Below are 15,436 nucleotides of genomic sequence, written 5' to 3'. Positions count from 1 at the left end.
TTTTATGAACATTTTAAGGCTATAATGTATTCCCTGATATGCTGTAAGCAAATGAAAACAAAGAGCTCCCAACATGAAGTTTGAAAATGTTCCTAAAATACATTCTCCTTTGATATCGCAGGGTAACAGGTAATTTTTGCCTTTTATGTTAGAGTCTATAAAGACAAAAGCATAATAGTTCCAGAAACTTGAACATCCCATAAAATATTCCATAAAATAAACTTTAGGAAAATACACTGTTTATTGCCTTCAAAGTGGTGAACAGTCATGGTTTTTAAAATCAAAACAATATGCACTGTGATTTTAAAGTAAGAAAACTTTCTCTCAAAATAATACCCTTTAAAAAACCTTTACAAAGTTGCCATATTCACTGGTCAGTTAACAAAAGAAGCTTCACTAAGAGGCGGCCAAACTTTCTTAGAAAGGCAAAAGGAATTGCAAAGTCTGGAGAAGGGGCTTTCTGTGCCATTTATAATAAAACCCAGTCAGACCAACTTCAACGAGGTGCAGGGCTGGGCAAGAAGTGTTTGGATGTAAGGGATTAAAACACAGCCAGTCAACTGCTCTCCCCTCCCCAACCCCGTCCTCCAATCAAGAACATTTTACCTTTAATGACTTGGGCCCCTTTTTGTCACCTGCAAACATGGATTTCTCGTCAAAGTGCATGGGAAAGGGCGTGATGAAATGACAACACTAGAAGTTACAGATGAAAAATTCACGTACTATATAGTAGAGCTCTGGCATAATTTTCTATCCCCACAAATATTTACAATTTGTAATTTACTTGTGGGTAAAGTTTAATAACACAGGAAGGTGGCACACAGTTCACATGTAAACTACTCAAAAAAAGAGTAAAGCAACATAAGATGGCTTTGTAATTTATAAGACTGTAATGTTTTAAAGAAATTACATGATAAAAATCATCAAAAATTGAACTTAAGAGCAATTTATGTGAAAAATGTGCAACACTCTGTTAAAAAGATGTTTTAAGTTTTAATGCATAATTTGAAAACTTTTTAAAAAAGGTTTTATTTATTTGAGAGAGAAAGAGAGCAAGTACACCAGAATGGGGGAGGGGCAGAGGGAGAGGGAGAAGCAGACTCTCCTGCCAAGAAGGGAGCCCGACGCCAGACTCAATCCCCAGGACCCAAGGACCCAGCATTGGGACCATGCCTAACCAACTGAGCCACCCAGGCATCTCTAAACACTTCTTTTATTTATTTATCTATTTATCTATTTATTTTATTTATTTTAATTGATTTATTTTCAGAAAAAGTGCTCCAGTATTCATTATTTTTTCCCCACCACACCCAGTGCTCCATGCAATCCGTTTTTTTCTATAATACCCAGCAGCCTTCTTTTTGTTGTTTTTCTTTTTTTTTTTTTTTTTACCCTTGGTACCCCAACCCGATGTGGGACTCGATCACCCCCCTGCCATTTCAAACCCTCTCAGACACTTCTTAATCCAACTTTGGTTCATGCTCATTTTAACAACCAGTGAACTGAAATTCTATAGAGAGCATCTTTCAAGAAGAGATATATTCTATAAGGTAAAGCTAATGTTCTCTTAGGTATCTACTTTCATGTGGATAGCACCATCTGAATTTAAACAGCAACTGAGGGTTTTGGAGAGGAGGGTGGTGGTGGTGGTGGGTGATCCTGATGGTGGGTGGTGCATTATGGAGGGCATGTATTGCATGGAGCACTGGGTGTGCCGTGGTGGCATAAAGGGTCAATGAATCTTGGAACATGAAAGAAAAAGTTAAATTTTTAAAAAAAAATAAAAAAATAAAAAAACCCATTAAAATCACATTAAGCTTTGGGGCACCTGGATGGCACAGTCAGTTAAGAATCCTGTTCTTGGTTTTGGCTCAGGTCATGATCTAAGGGTTGTGGGATTGAGTCCCAAGTCAGGCTCTGCAATCTGCCTAGAGTCTGCTTAAGATTCTCTTTCTTTCTCTTTCCCTCTCATCTGCTGACATCCCTTCCCCTCACTTGTTCTAAGATAAATAAATCTTCAAAATAAAATAAAATAGCATTAAACTTTGATACTACATAAAACTCAAAGTTCTGTTTGAAAATAGAGCCGACTCTGAAGTGTGACTAGGCTGTTCTCCTGGTCTACTGACCACGATCCTTCTCAGTTCTAACTTTCCCTCTTCCTAACTTTCCAGAGTCAGTTTCGGTTTTATTTCAAGCATTACCTCATTCCTATTCGGAGTGCAGAATTTCAGATCACGGATACCCAATTCTTACTTTGTATCTTGGAAGATATTCAGTAGAAGCATTTTTGTGTCAGCATCTTCTTCTACATTTCCAGTGTAAAGATCTACAATTGAGCATTCAAAATACGGGGCCACCTTTGATAAAGCGCGAAGCTCAATTAAGTATAAGAAGTATAGATTCTTAAGCCTTCTTGGACCTTCTCCCTTAGTTTCCACAGGGTCAAAGCAGCGTTTAAATTCCTTAATATTAGGTCCCCAGCTAGGTTTACCCCAGGTTTCTAAAGAGAAAATGAAATACAAAATACAGCTTTAATAAATAGGATTTTTTTCTCTAGAGAATATATATAACCCCTCCAAGAATTTTTACACTAATGGAAGGCAAGGTTTGTAGATAAAAACGTGATTACATTCCAAAAGATAATTTGCACACAGATGTAAATTGATACTAGCATGAAGTCCAGATATGATTTTATAGAAGACTCTCTTCTCCAGGCACAAACCTATTATGAAAAATATTGAAAAAGAAATCACATCCAGGGACGCCTGGGTGGCTCAGTGGGTTAAGCCGCTGCCTTCGGCTCAGGTCATGATCCCAGCGTCCTGAGATCGAGTCCCACATCGGGCTCCTTGCTTGGCAGGGAGCCTGCTTCTCCCTCTGCCTCTGTCTGCCATTCTGTCCGCCTGTGCTCGCTCTCCCTCTCTCTCTGACAAATAAAAAAAAAAGTTTAAAAAAAAAAAGAAATCACATCCATTTAGATAACAGAAATACTGAATCAAGAAGATTCAGTACACACGCTTATTTTTAAAGTTAAGGTTCAAGGACATTAAAAATAATCAAGGAATAATATAAAATTATTTGATCAAGATGCTCTCCCTAGAAGATAAAATAAGATTCTGACTTTAGAATGGAATTATGACTATGATTAATTCATGCAGAATAAGGCAGAAAATGTGGGGCTCTGGAGGTCAAAGCATTATGGATGTACCTGGCAAGCTCCCACGCTACCTAGAAGGCAAGAACACAGATTTTTCATGGGTTTGGCTAAACTAAAGCAAATGTAATTCAAAGTCACTGCTTTGGCTTAACAATGGCTGTTTCTCCCATTCCCTTCCCTAGAGATGTTCTTTCTGTGAATCTACTGGATCGTGGTGGAAGAAGAGACTGCATTCCATTTCTCCTCTTCCTCCAGATTCTTTACTGTGTCTTACTAATCCTCTGCCCTAGAATTCTCCAGGTCTATGTAACTGTATGGTCCACTTGCAAGGAGCTCAAACCTGGAGAAGAGTCATCTAGGAACTTTAACTAATAAACAATATATGCTGACTATCTACCATGTGAACAGAACCATATCAGATGGAGTGATGGAATATGATGGAAAATTCTTTTATGTAGATTTCTTAAGCCTTCTGCTCAAATGGAGGTCAAGATAATTCCACTCTCCTATCCTACCTCTGCCTCAATTTTAAAAAAGATTTTTTCTTATTATAAGATTAATATGCATTGTAAATATACTTAACACCACTAAATTTAAGATGGTTAAGATCATAAATTTAACATTATATATATTTTACCATAATAAAAGAGAAAAAAAAACTCTAGAAAAACAGTTCTTTATAGATAATTTTTTAAATAAAGAAAAATGCAAAGACCTAAGTTTTAAGAATCCACTAAATTCAAAGCAATTGGCTCTTTCCTTCCCTTACCAACCAAAAGCATTTTTTGGCTTATGTCATTTTTTAAACTACTCCTGAGGAAAATGGGTTTCAATAGTGGGAAGGAACTAAGAAATAGCCTCATTTATAAGCTGAGGGATTTTTGAAATGTAAGAGTATATATGTGGTTTACTTTGCATTTTTTCCCAAGATCTTTTAGATCTTCAATTTACTCTATGTTCTACCCTATATGTCTCTAAAGCAAGTATTTTCTCACAGGAAAAAATAATTCTTTTGAGATTTCATTCTCTAATTCAGAATTCTTGCTAGAATATTCCCATCTTTACAAATGGGGACCAAAAAGTAAAAATTAAGTTCTTTTTTGCAGCTTCTTCTAAAAGTATATGGGAAGGGGTGCCTGGGTGGCTCAGTGGGTTAAAGCCTCTGCCTTTGGCTCAGGTCATGGTCCCAAGGTCCTGGGATGAAGCCGCACATCAGGCTCTGCTCAACAGGGAGCCTGCTTCCTCCTTTCTCTTTGCCAGCCTCTCTGCCTACTTGTGATCTCTCTCTGCCAAATAAATAAATAAAATCTTTAAAATAAAATAGAAGTATATGGGCAATTTTGAATGTTCAGGGTAGCAAGGGATACAACCATCATGAACAAGTTAGATAAAACATTAGTTACTGACTTTTCTTCTAGTAAAACTTTCAGTCAAATCTGTTACCAAACATCAAAATAATCTGAAGTTCACTTTCTCTTCCTTCTAACCTACCTTTCTAAGTAGTGCTTACACCTAAGATGACCAGAGAAGGAAAAACAGACAAAGTAAAGCTTGTGAAGATTCATATGCTTAGAATAAGAGCGTAAACCAGGAGGCCATTCTCCTTGGTAAAGCCCTCAAAGCTCTGTACTCAAAATGGGGATGGATAAGTGAGAGTGAGGAGTAGAAAGATACTTTGGTAAACTGAAAATTCAGTAACTTCAAGCAAAATGGTGCCAATTGAGTGTACAAATAAGACCCACAATACAATTGGCAGGAAAATGCTGGACAGCTTTTCCCTGCATGATGCAGTTCCAACCACAGAAGTCCTGGCGGAAGTGTTAAATAATGGAGTATGCAACACGGTAAGGCTATGTAAAATAATTTTCCATCATACTCCTGCACTCCATCTGATACAATTCTGCTCAGATATAACTGTCAATGTACATTGTTTACTGGTTGAAATTCCTGGATGAGTGTTAAGTAACATCTGCAAGGACTTATTTACAAAGTAAAAATTTACCAGCTTCTATTTCTTTCTTTTCCTGACTAATATTATTTTGTTATTATGTTTGTTAGTCACCATATAATACATCACTGGTTTCTGATGTAGTGTTCCATGATCCATTGTTTGCGTAACACTCAGTGCTCATCACAACACACACCCTCCTATCACCCATCAGGAGGGCACCCAAATCTCTACCCTCCCCCTCTGAAACCCTCAGATCATTTCCCAGAGTCCATAATCTCTCATCTCCTCCTCTGATTCCTGCCCCCTTCAGTTTTCCCTCCCTTCCCCTAATGTCCTCCGTGCTATTCCTTATGTTCTACAGATGTGTGAAACCACATAAAATTGTCTTTCTCTGTCTGACTTGTTTTACTTGGTATAATCCCCTCCAGTTCCATCCATATTGATGCAAATGCTCATCCTTTCTGATGGCTGAGTAATATTCCTTTGTTTATATGAACCATATCATCTTTATCCATTCATGTGCCGAAGGGCATCTCGGCTCCTTCTACAGTTTTGGCTATTATGGACACTGTTGTATGAAACATTGGGGTCCATGTGCCCCTTCTTTGCACTACATCTGTGTCTTTGGTGTAAACACCCAGTAGTGCAATTGTTGGGTCAAAGGGTGGCTCTATTTTTAACTTTTTGAGGAACCTCCATACTATTTGCCAAAGTGGCTGCACCAACTTGCATTCCCACCAACAGTGGAAGAGGGTTCCCCTTTCTCCACATCCTCTCCAACATCTGTTTTTTCCTACCTTGTTAATTTTTGCCATTCCATCTGGTGCATGGTGGTATCTCAGTACGGTTTTGATTTGAATTTCCCTGATGGCTAATGATATTGAATATTTTTTTCATGTGTCTGTTAGCCACCTGTATGTCTTCTTTGGAGGGAAGTGTCTTTTGATGTCTTCTGCCCATTTTCTGACTTGATTCTTTGCTTTTCAGGTGTTGAGTTTCAGAAGTTCTTTATATCAGCTTCTATTTCTAACAATACAGAGCAAGCTCAACTATCCAATTTAGAGAGTGGGTCTCTTTCTTTTGGATTTAATTTCATTCAAATTTACCTTCATCAAGTGATTTATAAGACATTGACTATAATTTTTTCTCTCACAAAAGGGCTAGATTTACTGTAATAAGATTATATGACATTTGGACACTGTGTAAGTAAGATGGTTGGCAATTGTCAGTTTCATGGCCCAGATGAGGAAACAATCTCAGAAAAGTTGAGTCAGTTGCCTATAAAAATAGGAGTATTCTCTGAAACCATATATCAATATTCAGAGGTTCCCATCAGTAGGATAGCACAAAAGAGGTTAATACAGAATACCCTAGAATTCATTATTGCCCATACATTACACTTCCATCTTCCACTATCAATATTCAGAATCTCTTACCACCTCTTTTAACCTAAATACTACTTTTCACAATTTGTGTCTTTACAAGACAGCTAATGAAACAAAGTTAAAAATCATCTTCCCCATGGGCCATTTATCAATATCACTCCTAGTATTAGTGGCATATAAAAAACATTCACCTAGGGGCACCTGGGTGGCTCAGTGGGTTGAGCCACCGCCTTCGGCTCAGGTCATGATCTCGGGGTCCTGGGATCGAGTCCCGCATCGGGCTCTCTGCTCATCAGGGGGCCTGCTTCCCTTCCTCTCTATCTGCCTGCCTCTGTCTACTTGTGTTCTCTGTCAAATAAATAAATAAAATCTTTAAAAAAAAATTCACCTTAAAAATGGCCAATATATGTAGACACTTCATTAAAAACAAAGAGAAATTATGTTCACAAGTTGTCATCACCAATTAGCAAACATAAAATAGAATTGAGTACTTAGTTTTACTCTGTAGAGTTCCTATAAGGTTATGATCTCCATTCAACTTGCTTATCTTTCATTAATATTTTTTAACTTTTGTTTTCATAAATGAATGGCAATTTGGTAAATTTTTAAAAAGCATCACAAATCCAGTTTTTTAACAAAGCTATTAAAATCCTAGAAAGTTTCAGCTTTCCATTGATAGCATTCGTATTTTCAACACTAGAAAACATAAGAATTCAAAGTATCTACTGGGATCTATATTGCTTTATCCTTTAATTAGACAAGTTTAGGCTATATTAACATGTGTAAACATTGTTTAAAATCTGCTGAAACCTAATTTACTTCCCTCAATTTCATATATATATGTATATATAAATTATATAAATAATTATATAAAATACATAAATTATATATAAATGCATAAATAAGATATATATAAGTTAGATATATGTAATATGTAGATTTATATAAGTTATATATATGTAACATATATAATATATATATTATATATGTAACATATAACTTATATATATCTTATTTATATATTTATATTAATATATATTTATAAATATAAATATTTATATATATGTAATATATATATCACTTATATATATCTTCCTTCTAAAAAGAAGGCCTCTGTTTACAAAGTACGTTTGCATAATGGTTACTAGAAAGCAGTGTGGATGAGTGGTATATACAGAATTAATTTTCATACAGAATCAAAACAACACTGAGAAGCCAGTTACAAAAACCTGAGGACAGTATCTGTCCTGTGTATTTCCCTAATGCTGATTATTCTTGGCTGAGCAACAGTCTCAAAATTTTTAAGCCACTATATCCTAAAATACTGTAACTTAAAATATATGATTCTCTTTCAAGCTCTGTTACAATTAGTTGTCTAGGTAATGAATCCTGAACTTACAAAAATATATTAAATTAATCCATACATTTTTAACAAGAATCCAATAAATTTAAAATGCAGACATATAAGTTTACCTTCCAGCCATGTGTAGAATGATTCTCCTTTAAAAACAAACAAACAAAAAACTAACCCCCCCCCCCACACACAGATTTGGGTTAAAATATTTTAAATAGTCATTTATAAATTAGAATAAATTAAGTATATAAAATATTTCCTATAACAAACTAAGGAGTATCTCCAGAAGTGGCCACTGCTTCATGTGAAGTAGAAAAATAGGGATATGGTTCTAGGAAATAAAGCCCTGAAGAATTCTGAGTAATTTTGGACAATTTTCTTATAAATGACATTTAACTGAACAAAAATTCTAAGAAACATTTCAGTCAAAATATTATATAAATCTTATTCATTAGAAAGATTAAATATCCTTAAGTATGGAAGGTTAAAAATCTTAAATTTGCTTTTGATAACAACCATAGAACTCCTCTCCTTAAAAATTCTAGAAAAAACAAATTGAATTATAATACAAAAATCAAATTAGTAATTATTCCATTTTTTCCCTGAGTAGTAAAGCTATGTGTATTTCCTCAATTATCTAAGACTACTAAATTTCAAGGAATATTTTTAAAATCCCTTAATTTTCAAGATAATTTTTCAGAAAAGTCGATGACTAGAATATGAGGGATCTGACTTACCTATGTATTAATGCTAAAACATCTATTTCTAGATCAGTACTATTCTGAGAGCAACAAAAATGGCAGTCAATACAGATCAAAATGATTCATGCACTTTGTAAGTTACCTAATTCTGTTTTAAGAAAAGCAAAGCATAAAAAACTCAACACATAGATGACTGAGCAAGGATTCTAGGGGATAAATTAGATGGTGAGGAATTGCTTTGTTTCCTGAGACTCTTTACACTTTGCAAAACTACACAAATGTTTCACCACATACTAATTCACTCAACAAACTCTTCCTAAGGGCCATTGATCATGATCTGACTTGTTTACTCGAGAAACCCCAAATGCTATCAGGAAAAGTTGAGCCCCCAAGTCCTCAATAATCTGGCCTCCCATCCTGCTAACTTAAACTACCCCTACATAAAGTTCTCCCTACTCTAACAGGGTTTCCTCAAATATGCTTGATTCTTCTCTTTCCAACTCCTTGGGCCATGCCATTTTCTCCGCATGGCACACAGGATCCAATTCTACCAGACTATATCTGTCCCATTACTCAAAATTCATTTCAGATATCACTTCCTGTAATTAGATTTCCAGATCCCTCCAGTGAGACAGGCTCTGTCCCGCCTCTGAAGAGCTCTACCACCTACGGCTTATGTAGTCTGTATGTGCAGCATTTCCTGTCACCATGCACAGTGCTTATCACTCCTGCTACATACTGTCAGCTCCTGGAGTGAAGGCGTAACGTTTTACACATATGTCTATCCTGCACAATGCCCATCGCTGTGTCCCTGAACACAGATAAGTAAACATCCAGTTGAAATACTTATTTTGATGTTTGGGGGCAAACATTCATCTGGTATCCTTGAAAAACCAACTGTTGATAAATTACTATTCACCAGATTAAGTATTGTAACAACAGATTATAAATTACAAAGTCAGGAAGAAAATAAAGTCACAAGACAAATTATCTGGTAAAACTATCTTAACTTCTCTCCATTTCTTCAGAACATATTTTAATAGATTATAATAGCCAGAGAACTGGGAAGTTGGAATGTAATCCTGGTTTCTATATGACACACTTCAGCAAAAGGGAATTCATAGTTTTTTTAAACATAAGGTAAATTTACATTATAAAATCGTTTTGTCATCATTTGTTGGTAATTATTTCTGAAAAAATAGGATAAACATTTTCTTTTGAATTAAATAGAGGAAAAATCAAATTTTGATCATTAAAAACATTTTCTCTACACTTGAGGCATACCCAAATGTAAGAATTTTAACTCACCATCATCTTCTCCTGACAAAGAAAACAACGAACAGGATTTTAGAAACTGTCCTGCACAGTTCAGATTGAAAGACCCTAGAGGACCCGCACCCAAGGACACACTCACAGACCACTGGATGCAATAAGCAAGAGGATTTTATTTGGGCATGCTCGGACTCCCAGGGACACTTGACCATGAAATCCGCGAGGGATGGGTCAGTGTCTGAGAGCCCCGATCTGTTTCAGGATTCCCTTAATATAGAATTTTACAGTCCATTACATCAGAGCCCTCACTTTTCTAGCCAGTAATTTCAAAGCATTACAGTAAGGCCTACACATAGGTAGCCAATCCTTTAAAACCAACCATACATTCTGGCCAGTCACCGTTCAGGTAGTGTACAGTAGAGGGTACGTGTTGAATTGCACGTTTCTAACCTTTATCTGTATACGTGCTGAACTGCACGTCTCCAGCTAGCGTACGTGCTGAACCGCACGTCTCCGGCCTTGGTACAGGAGGCAACCCTTATCAATTTTACTTAGTAGTAGGGGAAATTCTTAACAGGGGAAGGGTATAACTTTATTTGATTACACAGAGAACGAGGGTTTAAGCAATTTTTCATTTCTTAGCAAATGAAAAATCATTAGAAGCATTATTATACAGAAGCCAGAAACAGCTGAGTTAAACACAGATTTTTGCTAATTCGTTATCCTGTTATGCTGCTTGCTGACTCCCTTATCTATGGTCAGCTGGCCACAGTTTCTTAGTTAGCATAAGCTGGTTATAAAAAGAATGTTAAAACTTATAGGCTATACTATAGTTCTGACCTGGGGTCCTTCATTCCCCCCTTTTTCTTTATCATGGATATAATCTTATATCCATCTGTTTTGTTCAATTGAGTCCTTTTGGGACTCTACTTGTTTAAGTAGTTGGTATTGCTGAGTCAAGACCATAGTCTGAACAACAGACAGGCGATCTTTAATGAATTGTACTAACCTGTTTAAGACACAAGGACCAAAAGTTAGAATTAATAACAGAATGATGAGAGGGCCCGTTATAGATGACAACAAAGTAGTAAGCTAAGGCGATCTGTTGAACCAGTTTTCGAACCATCCCTGCTGGGACTGAAAATCCCTTTTTCTTTGAGCAAGTCTTTCTCTGAGTTTATCCATAGTTTCTCTAACTACTCCAGTTTGATCTGCATAAAAGCAACATTCTTCTTTTAAGGCGGTCAGAGGTGCCTGTGGAATGTCACACATATTACCAAGGGGAGTGGGTGGAGAGGGGGTGCAAGGCATCAGCCCCTTCTCCATCCTCAGCCAGCCTCCTGCTCCCTCATCATTTCCCCCTGAACAATTTTGACCCTTAAATCTTTAAGGTGGTTGAAGGTGGAAGGTCTCATCTTCTGTAACTTCTTCCTGCTGAATAGGGGCGTAGAGCTGTCCCTACTTACTGGGGTCAATATTGATCAGGGTAGGAATGTATAAGGGAGTTACGAAAGGTGGAGGCAGCTGAATCCAGCGCTGACAGTGAAGAGGCGTCCTCTCGCGCGACAAGGATCGTCTGTCGTGGTGAAGTCATTGCAGCAATGGAGTCTCGGCACCAAGTAGAGAAACACTGAACAAAGCAACATATTAAGGTTAATGAGGCGATAAAAATGAGAAGCCTGAGAAGGAGATCTGGCCATAGTCCTCCTTCAAACCAGGAACTTAACCAATCACTAAAAGAGAGAGAGGGATCTTGTAGAGCCTTAATCTGGGCATTCATATCCTTTATTAGTCCTGTGACATTTTTGTGGTAGTCTGGGATGTACACACAACATTCTGTCTTGATAATTGCACATGTGCCATCCTGGGCTGCTGTCAGGACATCTAAGGCCATCCTATTTTGTAGGACTGCCTTGCATATCTGTGACACTTCGGTATTAAGCTGGGAGATGCTATTTAGTGAATCATTGAGTGCCTTTGTAGTATATTTATTAAGGGCTTCTACATGTCACATGACATCCTCTAGTCCCGCAGATGGAACAAAGATGGATGCTAAGTTATCATACCATTTAAAAACAGATCATGTCCACCTTTGTTTCAAGTTGGGGAGATTAGCTGGAGTGGTGATGGTTTTAGTAATGCGCCCATGAATCCAGGCAATTTCCTAAAGCACAGCGACCTATCCATCCTGGAGGAAGCCAGGGCCACAGGTTGGTTCCACATATCCAGTGGGTTCCATTTGGAGCTGGCCATCTAATGCCAGGTTGCCTTGCCCAGTCAGTAGCAAACCAGTCAGTAGCCTGGAGTACTATTACTTGGGAACACATTTCTAATGACAGCCATCCTAGATGTCGTGTGTTATTTGCCCAAGTACCACTCGTATGATTCTTTTGTTCCCAGCATAAAACTGCCTTCTGACTGAGCCGTCCAATCGTGGGTGTAAGCCACAGATACGTATCCCAGATTTGATATATGCCATCCTTAGTATAGCGATAAGGAGGGTTTTGTAACTTAGGCTCATATTTGATTGGGGAGTTATGGCTTGACAGTAATCCCCTTTCCTTCCATATAGCTCCATGAGCATGTAGTACCGGGAAGGCATATTTGGAGTCAGTGTTAATGTTTATTTTTAGGCTTTGGCAACTGCAAAGTGCTAGTGAGCACTACAGAATACCTAGCTTTTTAAATTTTTTTTTTCTCAAAAACTACTGTCATCAGTAAACTGTCATTTGTATTTTTAACAGGGGCATCTTAAATCTGGACCTGATGTGACATCATTACAGTCAGGGACTGTCCCATAGTGAGCTTTGAGGCTCCTTTTATGAGGGCTGCTGTTCTAGGTTTCGCTAAAGCATCTATTTGCAATTGCACCTCAACAGAGTTGGCCTCTAGGATAAATATGACTAAGGGATGAAACCAATAAGACGACCTTTGAGTGGTCCAGCCTTAACAATATCCTGATTACAGAGGATCATTGTCAAGTGGGAGAAAACTTGTCAAGAGATAAGGGGAGTCCCCCATGCATCATACAATCCACTCATAAACAAAGTGGGGTCATCCATTGTCTCCACAAGTCCATAGTTAATCCTATGGAGTGCGGTATGCTGGCTTTTAGGCAATTTCATTATTCCAGTTGTTTCATCATGTGCCGTGGGGTCTGCTAATATCCCCACAAAACAGTAAGATCAACTAAAGAAGCTATTGTACAACTTCTCTGAAGTTTATCTCAAATTGTTTAGCTTAGGTAAACATTTAAAGACAATCAAATCTAGAATTTAACATCCATAAAGGTGTGTTACTAAAACAATTTTTCTCTCTAAAATAACCCTCATTTACAGAGATAGCCAAATCAGGACTAATTTACTTGTGAAACAAGTCCAGTCTTGACAAACTTGGCCCATTATTTACATAAGCTCAGCAAGAACAGTGAGTGTGATCATATAGATCTTTTAGAATCTGCTTTGCTGGAACTTTTTATAAGGAATCTTTAGGTTAAACTTTTAGTAGCCTCTCTGGGCCAGAAGCCAACCCCTGTACTTGCCATCAGGCATGCCTGCAATACCTGTCGATTTGGGCGAGTTCCTCTTTTGAGATTGCACCTACCAAGGAGTGACATTCTTTACTCACCTGGTGAGGCTGCTCTGAACTCTGTAAGCAAGGTATCAGGCCAACAGTCCCAAGGGGCTTTATGGCTCCAGATTTCATAAAGTCAACCTTAGTTCCTTTAAACTGTATGGTCATATCTGAGTCTTTTCAAATATGACATCCCAGTCAAAGCCTTGGTAAAATAACCAGTTCTCAATGGTGTCCTGTTAAAGGAGAACAGATTCTTATTGAACTTATGCAAATGACTGATTGCCATGGAAGAAAGAATACTTACTGAGACCTTTTGGTTTCAGAGGGTTCAGATAGAGAGAAAATTTGAATGCCTTGAGCACTTTTACATCTCTGTAAGTTACAGATAACTTAAGAAAAAGTATTCCTAGTCTGGAAGAGCAAACATTAGAGAACTAGCAATGTCTAAAACAAGACAAAACATTAAGAGACACAACACTATAATCTTTTAGTTCATTTAGTTCCATATTACTAAATCTGGTGAATGCGGCTTTAGTCAGTTTTGGAAATTCTTACCCATTTCAGTTTTAGGATTTTCAAGTATATCAAATATCTGTATTTGTCCCGAAAGTCCTTTATAGGAATCTCCTTGAAGATAAAACTCATTTTACAAGAGAATTAAAACAATTATAAATGACAAAAACTCAGAATAGATATGGTTAGAGCTAAAGAGACATGGGAGTTTACAATTTAGCTGCAAGAAAATCAGGTTACAATTTCTGTGACATATAACCTTCCCTTAATTACAATATCAAGCGATGATCTCTCAAAACATTAAAACTTTAGGAAGTGCATAGAATCTCTAGAATAGTTATAGCATTTTCCCAAATGTAACCCAAGTTTTATCACTGGTTTAAATCTTGTCAACAATTGCTAAAACCTTAGAAAGTTTAAAAACACATGCCTAAATATAATTAGGGATGTTAGACACCTGATAAAATAAAATATAGGAACTGAATTTTTCAGGCAGGCAAAGAGAAAACCATTTACATTTTTTTAACAGATCAATTAGCTAAGAAAACTTTGCGCCTTTTAAACAGAAAGAAAACCAGCTTTTTATACCAGTGTCTTTCCCTTTTTTTATTTTACTTCTAAGTGTGCAGTCTTAAGATAGGAGTTTTCTGGGTTTCCCTCCCATCATGAATGATGTCGCAGACAAAGGAGGGGTATCTTTCCCCTGCTGTCTTGTTCCCATCCCTCATGGGAATTTAGGATCGTCTTAGCTAAGGCCTGTCCGTATAAACCCCAGACCAGGCTACTCCATGGAGTAGATGACCGTTATGCCATATGACGCCCCGCGAGACTCAAGGTGCAGCCCACTCTGACTCCGTAGCTGAAGTGGTGGAGCCATACAGACACATTCACACAGTCAGGCACTCTTCAGATTCAAACAGGTTGGATACTCTCCCCTTCTGGGCATCTCTGGCTAATGGGAGGTGATCAGTCTCCCTTTTCACTCTTTACAGATTAGAGTGAGTTTCTATGGTTACAGGCAATGGAGGATGGTAACAGGGTGTTTTCGCAGTCCCTCAAGGTTGGGCTGTTTCCTTAATTTCTCAAGGCCAAATGGCCCTTATACTTGGAAGTATAATCTATGTGGAGGCAGGTCAGGAGAGTGCTAAATTACCTTGGAGGCTGTTTTTCTTTCTTTTTTAGTCTGTCCTGACCATATCTAAAATTTCTTTTGTGAAGATTTCCATTTACAAACCTTCTACAACTTTCCTTTGTATTCAGGTTTTGTCCCAAGCCATTTCCTTCCAAACAACCATCTCATTTAGCACAAAATTACCTTTCTTAAATGTTTTTTACATATCTCCTACTTTTCTACATACAGAGTTTTCTTTTATTTCCATCAGTCTTAGTTACACTAAGCAGAACTTTGTATTCTTAGAAACACCTTTAGCTATTAACCAATTGTGAACTGTTACAACAGAATTCTTCAGGTGGCAAATTTATGAATCAGTTAAGTGTAGAACACGTTTACCAACAGATTTAAAT

The 15,436-nt window shown here is 37.3% G+C and overlaps 1 protein-coding gene across 1 annotated transcript in view; it reads right to left on the bottom strand.

Moving 5' to 3' along the window:
* Positions 1-1,953: 1,953 nt before the first annotated feature.
* LOC123394231 (ERO1-like protein beta) overlaps positions 1,954-15,436 on the bottom strand; it is a 56,873-nt gene continuing 43,390 nt past the window's right edge. Inside the window, exons 5-6 of the mRNA XM_045087998.1 lie at positions 9,860-9,871; positions 1,954-2,503 (exon numbers count right to left, since the gene is read on the bottom strand). Coding sequence (XP_044943933.1) covers positions 2,253-2,503; positions 9,860-9,871 — 263 coding nt within the window. The 3' untranslated portion in view covers positions 1,954-2,252. The remainder of the gene's footprint in view (positions 2,504-9,859; positions 9,872-15,436) is intronic.

Source organism: Mustela putorius, unplaced genomic scaffold (assembly GCF_011764305.1).
Source record: "Mustela putorius furo isolate JIRA1106 unplaced genomic scaffold, ASM1176430v1.1 tig00002060_pilon_pilon_pilon, whole genome shotgun sequence".
Taxonomy (NCBI): Eukaryota; Metazoa; Chordata; class Mammalia; order Carnivora; family Mustelidae; genus Mustela; species Mustela putorius.
Note: the sequence above shows the minus strand (reverse complement) of the source record. Positions and strands in the feature narration are given on the sequence as shown.